This window comes from Lepisma saccharinum, chromosome 16, assembly GCF_977018435.1.
Source record: "Lepisma saccharinum chromosome 16, izLepSacc3.1, whole genome shotgun sequence".
Taxonomy (NCBI): domain Eukaryota; kingdom Metazoa; phylum Arthropoda; class Insecta; order Zygentoma; family Lepismatidae; genus Lepisma; species Lepisma saccharinum.
This window is the reverse complement of record NC_139244.1, coordinates 15,839,596-15,861,785: the sequence shown is the minus strand read 5'-3', so window position 1 is coordinate 15,861,785 and position 22,190 is coordinate 15,839,596. Positions and strand designations below refer to the sequence as shown.

At 38.8% G+C, this 22,190-nt stretch overlaps 1 protein-coding gene and 1 non-coding gene across 2 annotated transcripts in view; both read left to right on the top strand.

The window, feature by feature from the left end:
• The window catches only part of LOC145999945 (N-acetylated-alpha-linked acidic dipeptidase 2-like), a 39,520-nt gene extending 25,502 nt beyond the window's left edge, over positions 1-14,018 (top strand). Inside the window, exons 11-16 of the mRNA XM_083137231.1 lie at positions 2,490-2,658; positions 4,576-4,657; positions 5,407-5,650; positions 9,702-9,783; positions 10,026-10,118; positions 13,756-14,018. Of these exons, the coding sequence (XP_082993357.1) occupies positions 2,490-2,658; positions 4,576-4,657; positions 5,407-5,650; positions 9,702-9,783; positions 10,026-10,118; positions 13,756-13,951 (866 nt within the window). The 3' untranslated portion in view covers positions 13,952-14,018. The remainder of the gene's footprint in view (positions 1-2,489; positions 2,659-4,575; positions 4,658-5,406; positions 5,651-9,701; positions 9,784-10,025; positions 10,119-13,755) is intronic.
• Positions 14,019-19,371: 5,353 nt separating this feature from the next.
• Positions 19,372-19,533, top strand: LOC146000638 (U1 spliceosomal RNA). The gene has a single exon (XR_014443512.1). It is a non-coding gene; the product is annotated as a U1 spliceosomal RNA (small nuclear RNA).
• Positions 19,534-22,190: the final 2,657 nt, after the last annotated feature.

Below are 22,190 nucleotides of genomic sequence, written 5' to 3'. Positions count from 1 at the left end.
TACAGTTACTTTCTGCAGAAATTTTCCTTGCAACCAAATTACACAAATCGATCATTAATTGTAATAAAATATTTTGTGAAGACTAACATGTCTTTTACTTATGTTACTGGTACATAATATAAGTCTTCGTATATTTATATTTATTACAAAATAAAGTGCTCTCCTGTGCATTGCGCGATGCCATGAAGGCGTATAGGGGGTGTGGAGTTAAAAGCTCCACACTTTCTTGATCATGGCCGAAGGTGGGGGTGATGTGATCAGCACCACGTCCCTGGCATCCTTTTCACCCCAGAGTTTTCTCCAGATACTCACTTTATACGAAGCTGGGTGGGTGCTGGAGCCGCTTCAACAGATGGAAAAAATCTCGGTTCTTCCCCCCCCCCCCCCCAAGGATCGAACCCGGGTCTCTGGCATTGTAGTCAGGCACCCAAACGACTTTTTTTTTAAGGAATTCCCCTATGATGTAGTATCCCTCGCTATTCACATTTTCTTAATTTTCACGTATGTCAATTTTCTGTATTCTCATTGGAACAAACACAAACATCCATGTCCGAAACGAACTAGAATTCGGGACTCCTGACACATAGTGCGTTGTGCCAACCACTCCACCATTGAGGTTGACCTGAGCTACTGCGACTTAAAAATTTGTATTTATCATCATTGTTGTTCTTAAGGAATGAACATTGGAGTGGGGGGGGGGATTCTGGAAACTGTATAGAAAGAAATAAAGAGAGAGATGTATCACTCACATAGAATACGTATATTCTAAGAAGGGAGGTCTGTTTCGCATAAAGGGCGTGTAAGAGAGAAATATATTTGTTGTACAATTTTAAGTGTTTATGAACCAGAAAATGATAAAAATTATAATGTAGTAGTCTATAATTGTGCGTTATCAATGAAGGTGAAAATGGCATTTTAAACTTACCCCTTCAGTTCTCTCTGAGACGATTACTTAAACAAGCGAGAATGATCGTTAGGGTCTTCCTGATTCTTTCGTTTGCCACTTGAGTGTCGTAATTCACTCTTGTATCAATAATAATGGTGAGATCTGTCGTATCTGTTATTTCAAGAAAATGGGTTCTCATTTAAATCTTAAACGAATAGCACTTACCAAAAATATATTACTTTTTCAAAATGTCCAGAAATGCTGAATAATCATCAATAAGCGAATTCTAACCGGAAATATGTTTACTTCCATTTTTAAATGATCAGGAACTGAGATAAATGAAATCACGTGGAAACAATTACATTGTTTTCCATTCATATACGCATTTGCTAGCTCTCGTCTTCTTCAGTTTCCTTCATACTACCAGCATCGTTCAATTCTTTCGTAAAAACACTGAAATGTTGCAGTACAAGTACGTCTCTTTTCAGCTTAATCCGATATTATAGCAAGGAAAGCAACTATCGGATGCTGCTTACAGAAGTGGGAAGTTATAAGGTCATAGAGGAACAAACTACAGAAACCAGACACACTTGACAGCACACTACTGGTAATTGCAAACTGTCAGCAATAGGAAGGAATTCTCCTCCTAGAGGCTTATCTTCCTGCTTCTGGGAAATCCACCCCTCTTCCGAGGTGTGTAGACTATATCGCTTTGGAATTCTGGTCTACCAAACGAAAGATGAAACAAACGAAAAATTTCAAATTCCTGGCACCTGGCTGGAGCCTACCGACTGATCACCGCAAAGAGGCAAATTTAATACAACAACTTTCTCTTTTCCTCTTCATTTATTGTTTGCAAGAATTAATGTATCAAAGTATGGGCTTTTATATTACAGATAAACTAAATTCCGGCTCACTTTGAGTCCCAAATCGCCAATAATTTATGACACTTACAGAGCAATTTAAGTATCGCAAAGTAACTGTATAAGTAACTGTTAAAACGTTACTTCTATCGTAAAAAAGTAACTCAGTTACAGTTACTCACTTTTAAAAATAACTAATTACAGTTACATTTTCTCAAAAATGTAACTGTTACTTGTAACTAAGTTACTTTGTTAATGCTATCATATTTCAATTGAGGGTCTGTAGGTAAAATTCCTGTTATTTCAGCTGTTGAGATTTAGTATCGCAGCGCGATGTGCTAACCACTTTCTTTTTAAGGAATACCCCTGCGGCGCGGTGGTATCCCCCGTCATTCACACTTTCTCAACTTTTACACTTATCAATTTTTACATTATTCTCAGTTTTTTCATTTGGACAAACACAAATACCCATGCCTTACCCGGGACTCGAACCCGGAACCCCTGGCGTTGTAGCGCGCTGTGCTAACCACTCCGCCACGGAGGTCGACAACCACTCGGCCACAGGGTCCGGCATGCAAGAAATAGAGTCTGGATAGGCCTGAGTTGGTGACTACATAAATATTTTATCGACTGATCCTCTTAACACCCAAACATAGTAGCCAAACAAGGTGATGAACGAATTTTATGGAAATCCACAAAATGAATATTAAGAGTATATTGCTTTCCTTGGTTTCTTCTAGGTAATTTCTCCTTAAGTGCTGGTGCAACACCTTTGCTTAAAAGCGTTCTGTATGATTCTGCTAAGAGAGTTCCCAACCCTAACCCAGAGGAAGTTGAGGCTGGTAGACCAACTGTATTTGATACCTGGCTCTATACCACTCCATCAGACACAGATGAAAATTTGCCAAGGTAAGATTAAAAAGATAATAGTCATAACAGTTAATTCTGTTTTCGTAAGGTGGAGATTCAAACTCTAAAAGTGTACTCATTGCCTGTTTGTACTTCGCCTACTTGGCTGAAAATGTGGTCTACTGTTTCCAGAAACTACTCTAGAAAATGACTCACACCCTCCAAAAGTGCTGCTGAGTCAAAAATGACCCATGTGTCTTTTCAAGGTTTTAACTTGATTTTCCTTCAAATTTACATGGTTTTCATTCACGAATATGACAATTTACATTTTCGATAAATATGTTGTAATTTCTATGCTAAATATTTGTTGAAGTTTAGTTATATTAAATTAAAATAACATAATTACATACATTATATCAATTAGTAATAACTTACTCTCAATAGTAATAACGCTGGTTTTAGAAAATAATATTACAAGAAATAGAAGTTGTCTGTATTTATATTTTTCAAAATATAAGTCTGTTGAGGATATAGTTTCCACAGGGCCTCATGTTTTCTAACAGTGGACCTGTCTCTTCATTACTCATTCATCCTTATTGCCATAATTAGCATAAAGAGGTTGAAAAGTGATGTAAAATTAGAATGATACTAAAATACGTAAAAGAGATTTGTTCTTTCTCTCTTTCATATGAAATGCCAGTTGACAGATACTTGTTTCAAAGAAACACAAGTATGTACATCATTTCTGGTGGTTACAACTCCACACAGGTAAAAATCAGGCGAAGCCAGAGCTGGCTCAGTAGATCAGTTGATAGAGCAATGCCACCGGGTATGCCAGAGACCAGGGTCCTGATCAAATCTGCATTTCTTGCTAAAATTTATTTATGCTTGTGTTTAGAACTTTCCTATTTTTTTGCAATAAAAATCCCAGAGGCGAGGCGTCCGGTCATCGGGAGATGCGGCGATGACCAAGCAAAATAATAAAAATATTGCATTTTATATATTTTAGAGAATCAGTGATAATAATAAGTCAGAATACTCTCATATTTGTGCGAAATAAGCCAAGCGACAGCATGAAACAGCTCGAAATACGCAACAGATTCGCTAAACTTAGCGCATCGAAATGAGGCCCCAGTACTACCCCTCGCGCCGAACCCTCCCGCCAAGTTTCCTATTGAAGGCAATGGTGTTCGTCGGCCCAGCACATCGCAGAATGGTGCGAATCTCTCTGGTCTCTGCCGGTGCCGAGAACAGCCGAACGCTTCCGAACAGCAAGACAGGTCCAACGACCTATACTTTCCCCCACTCTTGAAGGTCTGGGTCATAACAGGCCCTTTTTTCAGCCCCCATCCCCATGTTTACAACACGGCAGGGTTTGTCTGGAGTCATCAAGATTCTTCAGAGTGTCCAGTGGCGTGCTCAAGGAGGGGTGGTGAGGACCATAATTCTGCTTAGGCTCAATATTCTTTGGAAAAGAAAGAAGAAAGAAAAGGCAGGAAAAGATGGACAAATGAGGACTTCAGGAATGACTACTAAAAAGTACACGTAACCCCCTCCCCCTCTTCGAAAATCCTGGGCACACCACTCGAATATCTGCCATTTCCACTTGTTAAGAGGAAAAGCACACATTGAACGATATGAATCTGCTTTTCGTTATCAAAACAACAATTGGAGGCGAACCATAAAGATTCTTCTTACCTTTAAACGCGACAATTGAGGTGTTTGCATATCAGTTTCCATCATATTTAATAATTCTCGTCGTATGGGATAGAATTATGTGTCTTTTGTAGTCGTAAGGTCTGTGGTATGAGCTTTTACATTGAATTGGCAGTGACCTTGCAGTTTATCGCAGAGAAATATTGTGCCCCCCTCTCCATACAAAGATCGACCCTGACGTTTGGCAAATCTTGCGATGACTACGTAAAAATGTCACGCTTCGCCACTGAAAAATCCACATCTACTTTTTTATTATTACAGAGCAAATGTGTTGGGAAGTGGCAGTGATCACACTGGGTTTCAGCACAACACAGGGATTCCGAGCCTAGAATTCTCATATGACGTAAGTAGATTCATTATGACGTTCTCTTGTAACAACAAAAGTTCATTAGCTGCAATTGTACATTTCATAGCAGTATCATACCAGGACAGGATTTCATATGTTTGGAAATTAAATTTTCTTAAGCATATGTTAATTTTTTAAAACATACAAAGTTCAGTTTTTGGTTTCTAGAAATACAAACTTTTAACATCCTTGTCATTTTTTGTGTCTTGTTTTATGAGGGAACTTACATAGATGTTCTTCTTAAAAGCTCACAAAACCACTGTTGTTATTACAAAATAATCAACTTAAACTTATTTTGGAATATCAGGAGTTAAATTAGAGGCCAGAGGAAATGACTGACCTCTCCCCTCTGGGATGTCTAAATCTATCAATAAACTGCCAATTAACACAATAGCAAATGATGAACTCCTCATACCCTTAATTAAGCAATTACTTCCCTCTTCCTGAGATGTGTAAAAGAAGAAATATACCTTCAAGGAACCTAGCAGGCTGCAGAATGATAATTAATTGGACCCACTGCAACTCCCTCCCCTCCCCAATAGTAAAGTCATCAATCCACCACTGTTTGGAAGTAGCTTTTATTCTTTTGGCAACGTCCTTTCCAATTCGCTCACTCTATGATAGAAAATAATAATGAGATATATTATTATATGTATTAATGCCAACACACCTAATTCTACTTTAAGTTAATCTGTTATCCAATTAATTAATTTGAATAATTTACTTCTCTTTTCATTTTTTTTCAGTCAGATAGCTATCCTTTGTACCACACTCTTTATGACACCTTCTATTATGTTAACGATATAATAGACAGAGGATTCCTATACCACAAAGCAGTTGTCCAGTTATGGGGTGTTATTGCTCTTCAAATTGCAGAATCTGACATTCTTCCGTTCAATGTTACAGATTATGCAATATTTCTCCAACAAAATGTGAAATCAATAAATGAAACATTAGGACCACTGTTAGCCACACAGGATATTGCACTAGGTAAGTTATAGCTTTCAATAGTGTTTTTTTAATAATAAAAACAATATTGTAAGAACTCATTTCAATTCAAGCCCTTACCAGTAATACTAAGAAATAAAGATTATGTGTTGAAGTTGTCTTTAAAAATAAAATTAATTCATATACTCTCTTCTTAGATAAAATAACCTCTTAGTTACAATATATAAAACAATAAATTTGCTCGTAGTATTATGAGAGTGTCCCTCGCCATGGTCATGTGGTCTAAGGCATCAGCTTTGGATTCAGACTAAAGGACATGCATTTCTACTGGGGGAAGCGTGACAACTTTTCTCCTGAAATTTCGGCGAGTGTATGGGACCAGTCGCCACCCACCAACGTGAGGAAATTGTGGAACTACAAATGAGTAGATAACCCGTCATGAAAGCCTACAACAACAACTGGAGGTTCATCTTGCTGACCACACATCACCCCGTAACTAGCTGGATGAAAACCCACCTCTGCTAAGCCAAATGGGAGTGAGACCATCAGTCGGTATATAGGCAGTGATCAGAACGCTACATTTTATAAGTAGCTTCGCTACAACTACAGCTACTCTTCCAAAATGTAGCTTCGCTAGAGCTACAGCTACATTTACCAAAAAGTAGCTCGCTACGCTACTCCTACTCGCTACTTCGCTACTTTTTGCGCTACTTCTGCATAAAAAATAAAACAACCATATGAGTATTAAAGATCCCCTACTACTGGTAAATAGATTATGTTATTTATTATCATGATTCCAGTCATTCGATAATTTTGATAGCTGTGTTACTTCAGTTATTTATTTTTACTATAGTTTTTGAGAATACCATACCTATGCAAGTGGTTTATCAATTCAAATTTGATATATGAATATTGCAATTAGGGTGTTACCCAAATTAATGATTACAACTATACACAAATAAAATTTTGTAGGATTACGTATTTATGTTCACATCAATATATTTTTCTTGAGAACAAATATTTAATTTTTTATAGACTGATATGAAGACAGCATTTTGAATGAAAAGTACCTGGAGCCCTTTTACTACAAAAGGGCCCCAGGTTCGATACCCAGCGGAGGCACATAGTGGTTCAAATCCAGTCTCGATCAGCTTATCTATGCATAAAATGGACTCATAACAAAAACTAAGAAATGCGCCAAGTTGGGAGGATGGGATCCTCCTGCTCCTCCATTCCCCACACTGCTTGCTCATCATTCATCATTCTTCCTCGTCTCACAATTAGCCGAAAGTGGCAGAAAGCGACTATAGATAAGAGAATAATTAAATAAACCATTCATCCTCATTGTCATGATTGATAGAAGTGGAAGAATAGATGAGGAGGTAAACAGAAGAGGACAAATGGGTGGTGGACTATTTCAAAGCGTTCGAAGATTAATATGGAACAAGGATGTACCTATGAAATGCAAGAAGGTAATATACGTATAACACATACTATGTGCCAATAATTACGTATGGAGCAGAGACTTGGACAATGACATAGAGAGACAAGAAAAAGATGGAGGCAATGGAGATTAAATTTTTAAGGAGTCTTTTGAGGAAGACTAGAAGGAATAGAATAAGGAATGAGGAGATCCGACAGACAGTGGGTGTAGTGATGCTTCAGGACAGAATAGATCAGGCACAGACGAGATGGTTCGGACACATGAAGAGGATGGGTGCAGATAGACTGCCAGTAAGAGCTTACAATGCACAAGGAGTGGGAATAAGGCCAAGGGGGAGACCAAGATGTCGGTGGAAAGAGCAGATAGTGGAGAGTGTTAGGAGAAGAGGACAAGATTGGAACACTGTGGAAAGAGAGGAGTGGTGATAGACCAGGAAAAAATGGAGAGGCTTGACTTCTATGCCGACCCAGCCAGAGGCAGGAAATGACGAAGGATGATGATGATGATGTCATGATTAGAAAAAGTTACAGAAAAGTGATGCAAAAGGAGGAGAAATGCATAAATTTGAAAACTATGTACGTATATTAACTAAAGAAAATTGTCATTTCTGCAGAAAAGTCAATAACCTTTACATACTTTTTGAAATATGATAAAATTATTGAGGAAACTGTCGTGTAAACCTGAGTGTTCTAAACATATTGTAATTTTAAAATTTGTGAACAAATACTATCGCAAAAATAATTGCAATTCCAGAAATTCTTTCATTCTTGTAACAATAATTTCTTGCTGGTGAGATCCTACATACTGACGATGATCAATGCTGTTAACGTACTGAGCCATTTATTGCTGGCACTATTCCCTTATCAGTGCAGTGGAAAATCCATCTCTCGTTTTTGCACTGCAAATTGTGTCTTACACAGCAATTAATGACATTTTGGTGTGTCTTACACCATGAATATCCACAGGATTTGTTCCAGGGGTGACGCAAACGAGGCACTTTTTCCCAGTGGTGCAGCAAAGGAGGCATGTTTCTCCCCAAAATAGCGATGCAGCTAAAAAAAGTAGCTGTTAGTTATCTGGATATCTGAATTATTCAGATACTAATTAAATATTATAAATTACGCAGATATCTATAATCTACAATCTAGATAATCTGTATCTCCATGTAATAGACTGTCTTTATGAACCTCCTGCAAAATTAAGGGTTATTGTCGATTTTTTCTGAAGCTGTTGCCACATTCAAAATTCACCTCAAAATGCTGAGAAAAAATGTAGCTGTAGCGAAAATTTTGCTACAACTACAGGAATTTTGTAGCTTCGCTACCGCTACAACTACAATTTTCAAAATGTAGCGTCGCTACAGCTACAAATTTTGTAGCTAGCTACAGTAGCGACGCTACAAGTAGCTCGCTACTTCTGACCACTGGTAACAGGTTATCATTACCGAGTATTATTAGAGTAGTTAGATCAAGAATACTTTGATGGATGGACAATGTGTAACTTACGAGAAATGAAAGAATAGTTTACGAAATCCTTATTAGGTGGCAACAATTACAATTCAGAGCCTTCTGTAACCCGTTCGAAGCAACGGGTTGCATTGAAATTTGATATAGATGTAATGGAGACCATGGGGAAGCAAACGCTCATTAAATAATAGTTTAAACTTTCACCACCAGGTCGAAATGTGGCGCTGAAATCTGGTACTGCACAGTGAACAACATCCCGAGAAACGCTTGACCTAACACTTGACCAATTGAGCATTGCCATACCGACATAAATTCATATTACTGGTTGTTGTTACTTCAGCGCCACATTTCAACCTGATGGTGAAAATTTGAACTCTTTTTTTCCTTTTATGGGTATTCGCTTCCCCATGGTCTCCATAGGCTCTATATCAAGTTTCACAGTAATCCATTACTTCGACCAAGCTCAAGAGGGCTCTGAATAGGGGAAATTTAATTCTAAGTGCCACATTTGCACCTGGTGGTGAAAATTTGAACTCTTTTTTGATCCCATGGTCTCCATAGCCTTTATATCAAGTTTCAGCTTAATCTGTTGCTTTGAACGGGCTCCAGAGGGGTCTGAGTGGGCAACTTTAATTATGGTTACTCAGTAGGTAGACCAAGACAAAGTTATCAATAAAATTTTGGGATTGATCTGAAAAAAATTGGATCAGTGTTCTTCAGAATAGGGGCACATGGAAAGCTTGTTTTGCTGCAGCACTCTACTTCAAGGTTTAGAAATACAACAGAGTTAGGTAACTAATAGTTATTAAATTACTATGATCTTTGACAGAAAATGTTAATTCAATTTAGATAATATTGGTACAACTTGCGTGTCATATCTTCATATAAGCTTCAAAGATGATTTTCCATTATATAATCATTCAGTAGTGGCGATTAGGGAGGACGAGGGGGTGGCAGTTGCCCCCCACACTTTTTGCCACTTTTGTCCCCACACTATCCTAAACCTTATGTACCAAGGGAAAGTAAACTGCCCTTGCCCCCCTAGTTTTTTCACCTTGCCCCCCCCCCCCAGTTTTGGAACCCAATGACCGCGCCACTTTAGTCATTCTATGTGTAAAATTTCCTGGCAACTTATTTATCTTATTGAAATGGTCCTGATATTATTTCTTTCCTTCTCCACCAGATGGCTTTTCATCTGCAGTTCAAGACTTTTCTGATGCAGCAGCTAACCTCGAGAGTCTTATTGCTACAACTAATTTGAGCAAGTAAGTTAACAATTTTGCAACATTTAAGGTTATTTTTTCTTTACAAAGAAAACAGGCAAATGTGATAACATCTGACCTTTGAACATTAGAATCTCCTTCTTGAATAAGCTGCATGATTTGTAATTAATCTGTACGTTATTGCTAATCAACACAGGAGAGTATGTGTCTATCATACTTGCAAACTTCTAAAAATGAAGCAAGTTAATTTTTTATACGATATCTATTTTTTTTCTTTTTTGCAGTGTTCTGGCTGTTAGAGACATAAATGATCGTCTGACCAAAGTGGAACAAGCTTTTATCATACCATGGGGCCTGCCGACAAACAGTATATACAAGTAAGTGTAATTTATTAGTACTAATATTGTTTTATTCGGGGTATGAATTAACAATGTTCCGAAAGTTGTTTTTAAAAATAACTGAGTTTAGTTATTGTTATTAGTTTTAAAAAGTTTCTCAGTTACAGTAAGAAACTGTAATTTACTTTTAGTTAATTTCTGTTGAAATCTTTCTTGTAGACACAGAATCAATACTGAAAATATAATATTTTGTTAATGATAGTACGAGCTATTCTTAATTTGTGGTCACTCACCACTTTGTCAGCCACCATGGATGAAACATATTTATGTGTTAGGAATTGCTTACAGTCTGTCTGTTTAGCTGTGGCAGAACAAGAACATTCTTACAGGTATTCTTGTGAAAGTGGTTCATTATCTACACATATAAAACAAACAAGAACTGCAACTACCCACGCTTGCATCCAGGCGAAAATATGCATTCCTACTCAAAATTCATCAGGCAATTCACACACACAACCACTTACTAAGCGGCAAAGTAATTATATGTAGTAACATGCATTATCCCAATCTGCGATCTAATAACACCAATAGCATCCGAGTACCAAAATGTAACAAGGCAAGATACGGATCAAAATCCTTATCATCGCTGGCAAGTAAGCCGTTGAACCAACTTCCTGTAGCCTGGTGAATGGAGAGAAATGTGGCCAAATTTAAACAACAAATTAAGATGGATACTGACACCGTGTCTCATTTACCTCATTGCCTCCTTCACATATACTTACTTATTTCTATTTCTTGTGCGTTGTTATTCCTTGTATGTTTCAATTATATAGGCACACTTATATTTTTCCATATTGTATACATTTTTAAACATTTATCAGAATTGTATAGCTTAACAAATTAACGCATGTAGGGCAAAAAGCTGTTTGTATAGTAAGATAATCTGTGTAAAAATACTGTAAGCTTAAGTGTAACCCTACTTCAATAATAAATAATAATAATGTTCTGTGCAGACTATTCCCTGAAATGTGTAAAACTCAATTAACTCTAGAAAATTTTTAGTGTTACCACATGAAAACAATGATACCGTAAGAACGAGAAAGTATTGGGGAAATTTTTATTTTGCACAAATAATTTGTACTAAAGTTTATATTTGGCTTCACAATAAAATCTCAACACAAACCTATCTGTATTTTAGTTTTCAGTATGTTGGCCCAACGTTGGAAGTTTGAACCATGGCCAAAATAACTGTTTCCCAATGGTATGTCAGCCATTTATAGTATTATTGGCCGAATATTGGGCCAATCACTTTTGGTTACTTGGGATACCTTTTCTTTCTTGGCCGAGGAACCACGTTCCATACGACTGCGCATTCATCCCCAAACACTGTAGTCTCCATATGCAATTAGAAGTAACATGAATGAATACAAGTGTAAACTGCACCAGTTTGGGAGTGTTTTTCCTACCCCTCACCCAGTGAAATTATATACAGTGGAGTGTCGATAAACCAATGATCCATGTAGATCCGAGGCAAAAGAAATCAGAGTTTTCTTCTGGTAAGTGCTCAGATAAGTGGGTGTGTGAACCAGTGGCGTGCATTCTGGGTAGGCTAGGTAAGCTCCGCCTACCCAGGTAAAATAACGATAAGTGTATGTAAAATTGTAACACGCGCGAGTGATGGAAATAAAACATTTCCATCCTTGTCGCTTCGTGTTCCCACAGTCTCGCAAGCCTTGTTAAGCACAGCCTGTATCGGACCCGGTGTCCTACAGTGAGTATAGGTTCATTGAATACTGCGCCTACTGGCCCTGTAGTGAGCGTGCGAACATGCTTTACCTAGTTGCATTGGCCAGTTGGCGCATGCGTTGTGTACTCTCTGTGCTTCTCCATTGAATGCATTGTAGACAGCTGTAGGCGCAGCCACCTTCTCTCTGGCGCAGCATACTAGCCGTAGTGTGACGAGATACCAAGCTCTTATAATGGATGCGTTCCGTAAGTCTTAACGAAACGAACGCATTCAACGAAAATAACTGGGCTCGTGAATCTGGTGAAACCAGTTATTTTACAGACTTATGGGACACTCTAGGCGAAAGCGCAGGCGCAGCGTTTTGTTTAAAGAGAGTTTCCGTTTGGCGTCCAACGGAAAGCATGTCCTTCTGGCAGAAATAAACTCTACTGTGGACACTGTTACTCATTTTAATCACATTCTAAGAACGGTTATAGACACACTCATCTTGTGCATGTTGCTTCATATCGCTATCTGTTAAAATTATAATACATTTTCCGAACTAGTGCAGTTTGAATCCATCAGCAAGTGCGTTGTCTGGAAGCAGCAGACGATTCTCATGGAACAAACCAGCCTCCTGGCCCGTGAGTTTGGTGAATCTCGTTCTTGCACGAAACGCACAGAATGCGACTTTTGGGACAGCATAATGAAACTCACGGAAGCACTTATGGGACAGCCAGTTACCATAACTCGTTTAACGCGTTAAACTCGTGCGACTTTCGGAACGGGCCCTTTGTGTATTGCTCTCTCTGTGTATTTACAATGAAATGTATTGTATTGCAATGGCAGAAAGTGCGTTTGCAATTGATGATGTGTTGAAGAAACCATTCGGATGTCACACTTTTAGTGAGAAACGTGATATTATAAATATAGGTAGACTTGTGCCAGCACTTCAAAATTTGAAATTTTTACATAAAGAAAAGGGAAGGGAATACTTTCGCTATTTTAATGTTCATCACATCAATATGAAATGACTGATTGGTTAGTAGGTAGCTGTAAACTCAGTAAATTATTTTCCTGGCCATGCTTATTGTTTTCTAATGAACGGAGCGGAGTGTGTGGAGTAAAGAAGGTTACAACTTGATAATCTCACCAACCAATGCTATCACATGGACGTCCGGAAAGGGGGCAAGGGCGGGCCACGGCCGCCCCCCTGGAAAATGAATGTCTACCTAAAAAATCTATATTTCACACATAATTTCATTTCAGTCACTGTAATTTATATTAATTATTATAAGAGCGTTGAAGAAACATGATAATTTCAGACTGAAACAGTGTTTTTTGAGGAGGTATCACTATGGGGAAAAATATACCTTCTTTGCCTCCCCTGGAAGAAATACCTTGCTTGCCCCTCCCTAGAAAAAATTCCTGCAGACGTCCATGGCTATCACAAAACTCAAAATATATCAGCAATTTGCGTTCACTTGTTCAGTTACAGTTCCAGGCAGTGGCGGTGGCGGTTCCAAAACTGATGGGGGGACAAGGACAATTTACTTTCGCTTGGTAAAAAGGTTTAGCATAGTGCAGTGGGGGGCAGTTCCCCCCCCCCCCAATCACCGCCACTGGTTCAGAGCCTATCTTAATGTAGCGGGCACCTCACGCCCCTGGTGTGAACGGAAACAATGTAATGTCTTGAAGCAGAAGACACTTGACAATATATTTAAAAGTGTAAGTTCAATATTTTAAATTATTTCTTTCCTAACACCATTGTACTGTACTGAGCAATGCAGCATGATATTCATAATAATGCTGTTTATCTCATGTTTCACATAACTGTAGTTTTTTTGTTATACCACGTATTGCTTTTTCTTTCATGTCCACCCTGAGTTGGACTACGTACACTTACTCTCTCATATTATGCCTACTAATTGAAATTGTCTTCTTTTCTAGTCACATTGTTTTTGCCCCAAGCTCAACGAACAGCTACAGTGGACAGAGCTTTTCAGGACTGGCAGATTTGCTGTACGGAATAGAGTCTCTTCCAGAACCACAACAGTCTCAACGTTGGGAGCAGGTGCGAAGCCATCTGGCGGAGATTGTATATTACATTCACAGTGCAGCTAGTGTCTTAAGGAATGAGGTATAATTTTTATAACTGTACTGTTTCAGCAGTGCTATTGTCATTGAAAAATGTTCAAATAAAAGTAACTTGATATCGGTCCTTCTTCTTTTGATGGTAGCCATGTTTTACATCGTTGAAATCTGCTTCCATAGTATTTGTTCATTTTCCTGTCAAGAGATGCAACGAATGTAAGTATCGCTCCAGCCGGCCCCTTGGCGGAGTGGTTATCACGTCGCGCTACGACGCCAGGGGTCCCGGGTTCGAATCCCGACCTCGGGCATGGATGCTTGTGAGCAGCGGTGCCAGGATTAAACATCTAGGGGTGCTGAGGGGGTGCGGAATTAAATTTAGGGGATGCGACGTTGAAAATAAAGAGAGAATGAAATATGCATGCATGTTTTAGTCCCTAAATCAAATATCAATCAACTTTTAGTAGGCATGCTAATGAAACTGATTTTAGCAAAACCCTGGAACCTTGAGAGCCTGCTTTGCACACCCCCCCCCCCCCCCCGTGTGAAAAATACAGAACACAACACATTCCTACCTGGAATTCTCACTAATCTTTACAATTACGGATATCCTGTATTACTCTAGCAACATAACAAAGACACTTATTGATTTTGTGATTTATGAAGGTGTGTGGGATTCCGTATAATGTCGTATCAGGCAGGATTGGGGGGAAAATTCCCTTCCAGATTCAGACTTCGGGAAATGCTTTCGCAATTTTCAGTATCTAGAACAGTTGTGACATTTTGAGTAGTCTTGTACTGTATTAAAGGTGCCTAATGTATTTGGATGTTTTTTTTCTTGGATGTGTTGCTATGAACTTGGAACTGCATATTTTTTTTGTTTCCCAGAACTACTTGTGTGGTGTCGCCAGTGGATACTTGAATTGAATTCTCAGAAATGCTCCTGCCTCACCATTTCCTTAAAAAGGAACAAACTAATCTCTCTTTATACTCTCGAAAACTGTCCCATCAAAAATGTTTCCTCTCAAAAAGATATTGGTGTTAACATCGATGAAAAGCTAAACTTCAATGATCACATTACATATGCTACTAAACGAGCCATGCGTCTCCTTGGTATTCTGTACAGGTTCCCTTATATCCAAAACCAATCAGCCATTAGCATTTTCAAATCCTCTATCTCTCCCATTCCTGAATAATGCTACCCCATCTGGACTATGGCTTCCAAAAATAATCTTTCCAGGATTGATTCTGTCCTCAGCTTTTTCTTCGCAATTGCTCCCCATAGAATTCCTTCTCTCAGACACCTCCATAAAACTGATATTATGTCTATTTTGAAGATCCAGTCACCACACACTCGTCACGAACTGGCAGACATGAAATTTTTGCATAAAATCATTAATGGCAAAATTAAACCCGAATTCCTTGTCAATCAATTTCATCTACGAGTACCCGCACGGCCAATCCGCAACGTAAGGCTCTTCATATTGTAATGTCTTGTTTTGTTGTTGTTATTTTTATTTTTATTATTGTTTTTATTTTCTTCTTGTTGTTACAGTTTCAGTATAAAATGGTCTTTCAGTACTGTATCTGAAACTTTAATGAAATAAATAAATAAACAAATAAGTCTACCTTTTGGTAATAGCGATTCATGTTGTAGAAAGAGGGGGTGGATATTTGATTTTTGTTACATAGCGTTGCTATTCTGCCACATCTAGGTAATCGTGACAATGAGTGATGACGTGAAATTGATGAAGAGACACTCACAGACAGTGCTGCAACTACAGGGGGGCATTCCTCCTCCCCCAAACTTGGACGGAAGTCCATTCTAGGGAAGTCAATCATTGAAGTAAGACAAACAAGACTATCAGAATCTAAGAATAGCACGACAAATGGATGATCAAGATGGAATTAGTTTTCACGTCTTTCTTGCATTTTTCTTCCAGACGGCCAAGAGCACTTGTTCGTGGCACAGAGGGGCAATTGCCCCCTCCATTTCAATTTTTTTTTTTACAAAAAAAATATATTTCGTAAAATTTTATTTGCTCGCTTCGCTCGCAATTTCGCACTATTTTGTGTAATTTGTTTGCAGTGAAAAGTGAAAATGTAGTCAGCAGAAAATATTTTCCTCACAACTTTGGTGAAAGATAAATTCAGGGAGCATGAACAGCAGCTATTACATTCGTTCATCTTATTTAGCCTATGAGAAATCTTAAATAGCGGCAAGTATTTAGGACATTCTCCTCTCTAGACTTCAGAAAGTTTCTATCTGTACCTTCGTTGCCCCTGTTGCGATCTCATCAAACGTAGTATGGAGTGTGCAGTAAGGGATGATTTCAGTAGCAGCCAATTAACACTTCAAGTGATATTTTAATATAGATATAGAAAAATGTAGTATTTGTGTGATATTTCTAAACTTTTTGTAACTAAATAACCCCCTCCCCACCACACATATAATTTACCTTCATTTAACACTGTTAAACTTTTGAAAAATTGACTTGATTTACAAAGCTCCCCCCCTGATAACCCGTGAGCCCCCCTGGAGATCAATTCTGGCTACGGGCCTGATCCCAGCACGGAGGTCGGCTAATGAAAGATGTAGGGTAGGACAGGTTACTGCTGTGGAGTGCTTCTCCTAATTTTATCATAAATATTAAGCTTTTCTGTGACTAGCATAAACCAGTATCAGCTTTAAAAAAAGTGATATTTGCAGTGGCGTAGCGTTATAGTACGCCCGTACGCCCGGCGTTCCCAGATTTAAAATTTCAAAAATGCTAAAATGCTGTGATTATAAAGTAAAACGTGACTAATTTTAAATATGTTTGACCTTCATGGCATTATAATAGCTATTTTTCGCGATCCGCTTGCAACGCTCCACTCTCAACACTCGTTCTAGCATCTCTTTTCAATGCCTTTCCCGGCCGGACTATATTCCTTGCTGCCTTTATGGAGGGAAAGCTTCCATTTCTACAGCACGCGCGTAAATGGGCTCTCTTACGCTGGTGTACGAGAGGTCTACCGTGATTGGTTCATGTGACCCTTCCTGCCTTCTGAAGCAGACGACAGCGGTAGCATTCCTACCCGGTTCTTCGCTCTCATGCAACTCGTGCTATGTGATGCTACAATACGCAATATTGACTGACGTAACTTTACCAATCTCAAATATACTGCTTCTTAATGGTCACTGCATTGTATGATTTATCGCACGAACAGCGATGTGCATTAGAAACTAAAAGACCAACACAGTTTTTGTGAAGTAAGTTGGTGAAGTCCTCGTGGTAGAAATTCAGCGTGTTGCTGCTCTACCACTTAACCCGCAAAACTATTAATTTTTTTTATTGTATTTTTTCGTTATTATCTGACTGCTTAATATTGTGTCAATGGAAATGTTTAGCATTCATTTGAAAACTCTTAACATCGAATGGTCTCTGGACAAAATTATTTTAAAATGTTTATCAGCATTCTCAAGATGTAATAAACAGTGGTCTGAATTACTAATCGGCACTGTTACGTCAGTAGAATGTACGATATTTGGATCATCCACTCTGCTTTGCACAGTGCGCCAAGACGACAGAGGTCCCTGGTTCAAATCCCAGCGTGAGCACGGGTGTTCTTTGTCAGTGTCCCTTCATCAATATCATCACTCATATTCATTCATATTCGCGATTAACCAAAAGTGGTAGAAAAGCGAAGTAAAATAAACCAAATCAATGAGTAGTTGGATCAACCACAACAATGACGTCTGCTGTTGTTCAAAGGCGCTTGTGATTCAGGTAGGTTTTCTAATGACTTGCGTCATGCAGAAAGGTATAAAACACCAGAGTTCAAAACATTTGTGGCATAGTGAGGCATCTAATTGTCTAGCTAAAACATGCATGGATGATGTTTTATTGAAAACCCAGCTGACTTCAGGCAAATAAACAATACCTGTGGCGACTAATACCATAAGTAAGTTATTAAGCAAGAAAGGGCCGACCCTTCCTTCGGACTTGGCGTTCCCACCCGAAATGTCCATGCTACGCCACTGGATATTTGGGGTTTGTACGCTTCTGCTCAAAAAGTGTTGGCGATAAGCGACCCAAAGACCTCGTGCCGCTGGCATGTGGTAAGGCAAAGGAGGCCCCTTATATTGTTTGGTTTCGTACCATAGTCATAAAGGAACATATTTTTCATACTGTAAAGAGGATACAAAATTTCTCTCTTTGAAACTTGTAATGCAAGAAGTCATTGATCAATCAAGGGATTCCTAATTGTTTGATTGATTGAGTTTATTTTACTTCGCGTTTTATGCCTCTTGGCTAATTTACGAAGATGGGGATGAGTGAGGAAATGATGAAATTGATGAATGGACATTCACAAATAACCAAGCCCGAGCGGGATTCGAACCCGGGACCCTTGGCGTCGCAGCGCGATGTGCTACCCATTTTTTTAAAAAAAGGAATACCCCTATTCGACAGTATCCACCGTCATTCACACATTTTCACAAACTTTCACAGATGTCAAGTTTCATTGTATTCACATTGGTACTCATTATGCGGACAAACACAAACATCCAAGCCCGAGCGGGATTCGAACCCGGGACCCCTAGGCTAGCGTTGCAGCGCGATGAGCTAACCACTCGGCCACAGGGTCTGGCTGATTCCTATTTGTTTGACGGGTGTCAAACACATGTATTTCAACAACTAAATAATACAATTCACGCAATATTTTGCAAAATGGTTAATGTAACCAGTAGGAAAACATTGTCTGTACTGTAGTGATGCAAGAGTCTCCCCTTTCAAGCAAATAGAATCCGTGGTGAACAAGGGGACCCATGTCTTAATGTTTTAGCAAGTACAAAAAATGTATTATAAATTTTTACACAATCGTTCAAAGTGCAGATAAATGTAACCATTATTATTTAATTTATTCGATTTTTTTTGCATAACACAACATAATCCTTGATACATAAGGTTTAACATAGTGCAGTTGCTGCCACTGTCTGCCAATGCGACACAATATATTAAAAATCCCCCCCCCCTCCCCCTCTACTAAGAATTCCTGGCTACGGGCCTGTAATAATGTCATATCGTTTTATAATACTTAGTCACGGCTTTTGGGGGGCACGTGCTCCCTTGCCCCCCGCGCTAAATCCGTCAATACCCATGACCAGTCTTCTTTACCCACATAAGCAAGAAAGAAATCCTCCCTAAATTCCAGAATCTCGCAAGAAATGTTACATCCAGCTGGTAATGTAAAAATTCCCGCTAGATGGCAGGAGAAATAAGAACAGTATTCTCTTCAATCATGAGGTAAATAAATGAACTTTTTATGGAAAATTCAGATAAAATAAATTGTATATTAATACGTTTGTTAAACCATTATTACGATAAATGTACTGTCTTGGCAATTGTAGCACAAAATGTTAAACTCATGGAAGCTACCGATGGTAGTTTCTTTAGGTGAGTAAGCTAGGCTCGTCCTTTCTCTGACGAAATCATACTTACCTGGCGTAGGGGCTACCGTGATCAGCAAGGCGGTTCCCCCGGGGTGAGGCTCTTGCATTGCACTTCGCTTGGGCTGACCCCCGCGAATATCCCAAACGTGGATATCTCGGGCGCGTAATTTTTGGTAGTAGGGACTGCGTTCGCGCCGTCCCTTCATAATAAAATATAAAAGAAGAATTTTCAATAATTTAATATTACATTGAGGATCGAAGAAGTAGTCCTACATATTACATAGACATAGGTTTAGCTTACAGTGAGTGAGGAAGAAAAAGGCCATACCATGAATATGCCCACAAAACCTTCCTAATTATGTTCATATTCTCTTTGCTCATTGATTGGTTCATAAATGTATATTTTAAAAAAGGACGTTGCATGCACCATTAGGTTAGCAGCGATGGTGAGATGGAATGAACAGGAAGGAAACGCTAATTTCCTTCATTAAATGCACTATGCCGTAATCCATCTGGAGCGAGTGAGGAAAACTGCAGTGTGGCCGACCATGGAATTTGCAGCAGTAAAAACGATTCTTGACAGTGGCGCAGGAACGTTGTTCATTTGGGGGGTACAGAATATACACATACTACATGCTTCACAGATACCTATACTAGGTACAGTGGCGGCGAGTGGGTTCCAAAGTAAGAGGCCCCACCCATAATCGGCGCCACTGCCTAGGTATGATGGAATAGCATGGGAAAATATTCCATTTTAGAACAGTACACACGAACTTCCTGTTTTTAATGCAAAATTTACATAAATAACTTTTATTTCTTTGTTTCTCTTAGAATTTATGGTTATTTTAAAAACAGATTTTAAGACCAGATAACAATTCCGAAATATATAAAGCTCTGGACCTTGTTCTGGGCTCATTTTGAATTTAACGGAACGGAAAATCTGGAGTTCGAAATGTGAAAATTGCTAACAAAGATACATCTATTCATTTTAATGCAGGGTGAGATTAAGGGGGGTGAGAAAGATTCCCCCTCCTCTATCTTAAATGTACGTATCCTCAATATTCTGTCTTGACATCACTTAAAGTGAAAGATATTTTCATATTGTTATATGGGGCGGGGGGTGTAAGTCCTTATTTAGGAGGGTGTAACGGTAAATTTCGAACAAAAATGACCATGAATTGGGCCTTTGTGAAATATTCTAATAAAGTGTTCAGTTGACGTGTTGAACAAATTTTGGAAGGGTGTTAGGGGAGTGTTGGGTGTGTGTGCATAGGCGCCGACTTTGTGGGGGACAATGCACTTTCTGGCTCCCCAAAATTCACGTAGAATGACCCATTTTATGTATATTTACACATATAAAGTATTGTTTATGCCAATCTTGCCCTCCCCCCAAATTTATTTTAAGTTGGCGCTTCTGGGTGTGTGGATGTTGCAATATGTAAGGCTACTATTAAAGAGTATTAACAATTTACTTCACATTCAAGAGGAGAATCTAGTGAAATATCTAAAAAAAAAAAATGGAAAGAATGGCTCGTTTCCATTTCTGACGAGCACAAACCGGAACGTCGTTCGATCGCTCCAGTCCATCTGGAACCCAGAGCTCAATATTTCCAAACTATCACCAACGAATGTAGGCAAAATATACTACAACAAGCTGCCTCATAACATTGCTTACTTCAAAAAATAAACAAGCAATAAAAAAAAAACCTCCTGACGGCAGGGATTCATCCAGAATTTTGCATCTGGGGGTGGAGGTGTAAGTATAAATTTAAAATTGCCATAAATTGAGCCTTTGCGGAAAATTTTTAGGGGGTGTTGGAGGATGTTGGGATAAATCTGCCTGACAGGGCAGAGAAAGTTCTCTACAGTATCGCAGAGAAGAATTCATGGAAGACAAAAATGCAATATAGAATCATGCACAATCCACATGCACTTCACATGTAACCACTGGTGTACGCAGAGGGGGGTTGAAGGGGCTACAGCCTTAAGATAAACCCCGATTGCCATTTTTGAGAGTGGAAAGTTTTTAATATACGTACGAAATACCTTATTGTGTATGCCGCTCCCCCAGACAGCAGCTGTGACTATAAATACACCTTTGCAATTCCAGCCCCTCCCGAAAGAAAATCCTACGTACGTCAGTGCATGTAACTCGTAAAATGATTTATAATTTACTTAGTTGTGCCCACTTTGTCTTCAAATTACGAGAGTATAATAAACTTAATATCAATCAAGCTACAGAAAACTAGAAATTTGTCTTAGTTTGTAGTTGAGTACTTAAAGAGGTAAGTAATAGCACTCAAGGCTTCTTGCCTGTAATGTTTATGTACTAAACAATGTGCGTGTGTATTTTTTAAACGATGTAATAACCTTATGTAAGCTCGTTCTCCATGTCCTTTTAATCAAGATGCACGGAAGGAGAAAAAAAATAGTGCATTATTTTTTTACCCAAAGATAATTTGGAAGAGATGCAGTGCCATTTTTAAGGGCGAGACTGGGGGGAGGGGGCAAGAAACTGTATTGACCCCCCTCGATGAAGAATGAAGGACAAGCAGTGGCGGACCCAGAAGTTACAGTTGGGAGGGGCGAATTGCACGGTAACTTGAACGACCGCATGTGAGGAGTAAAATGAATAAACAACAACAACAACAACAAAAAACAGAAACCTATTCTATGATGACCAGATTTTCTGAAACGAAAAGCAGGACATCCATGGATGCGTACGGAAGGGATTCCAGCTATAAATAAAAGAGCACATAGTCAAGTGCACCCCCACCCCCTCTTTAGCAAAGGAAAAGTCATGTTGCTTAGATGTCTCCTGATATATTACACAATTCTCTTTAATATGTTTTCTTCTTGA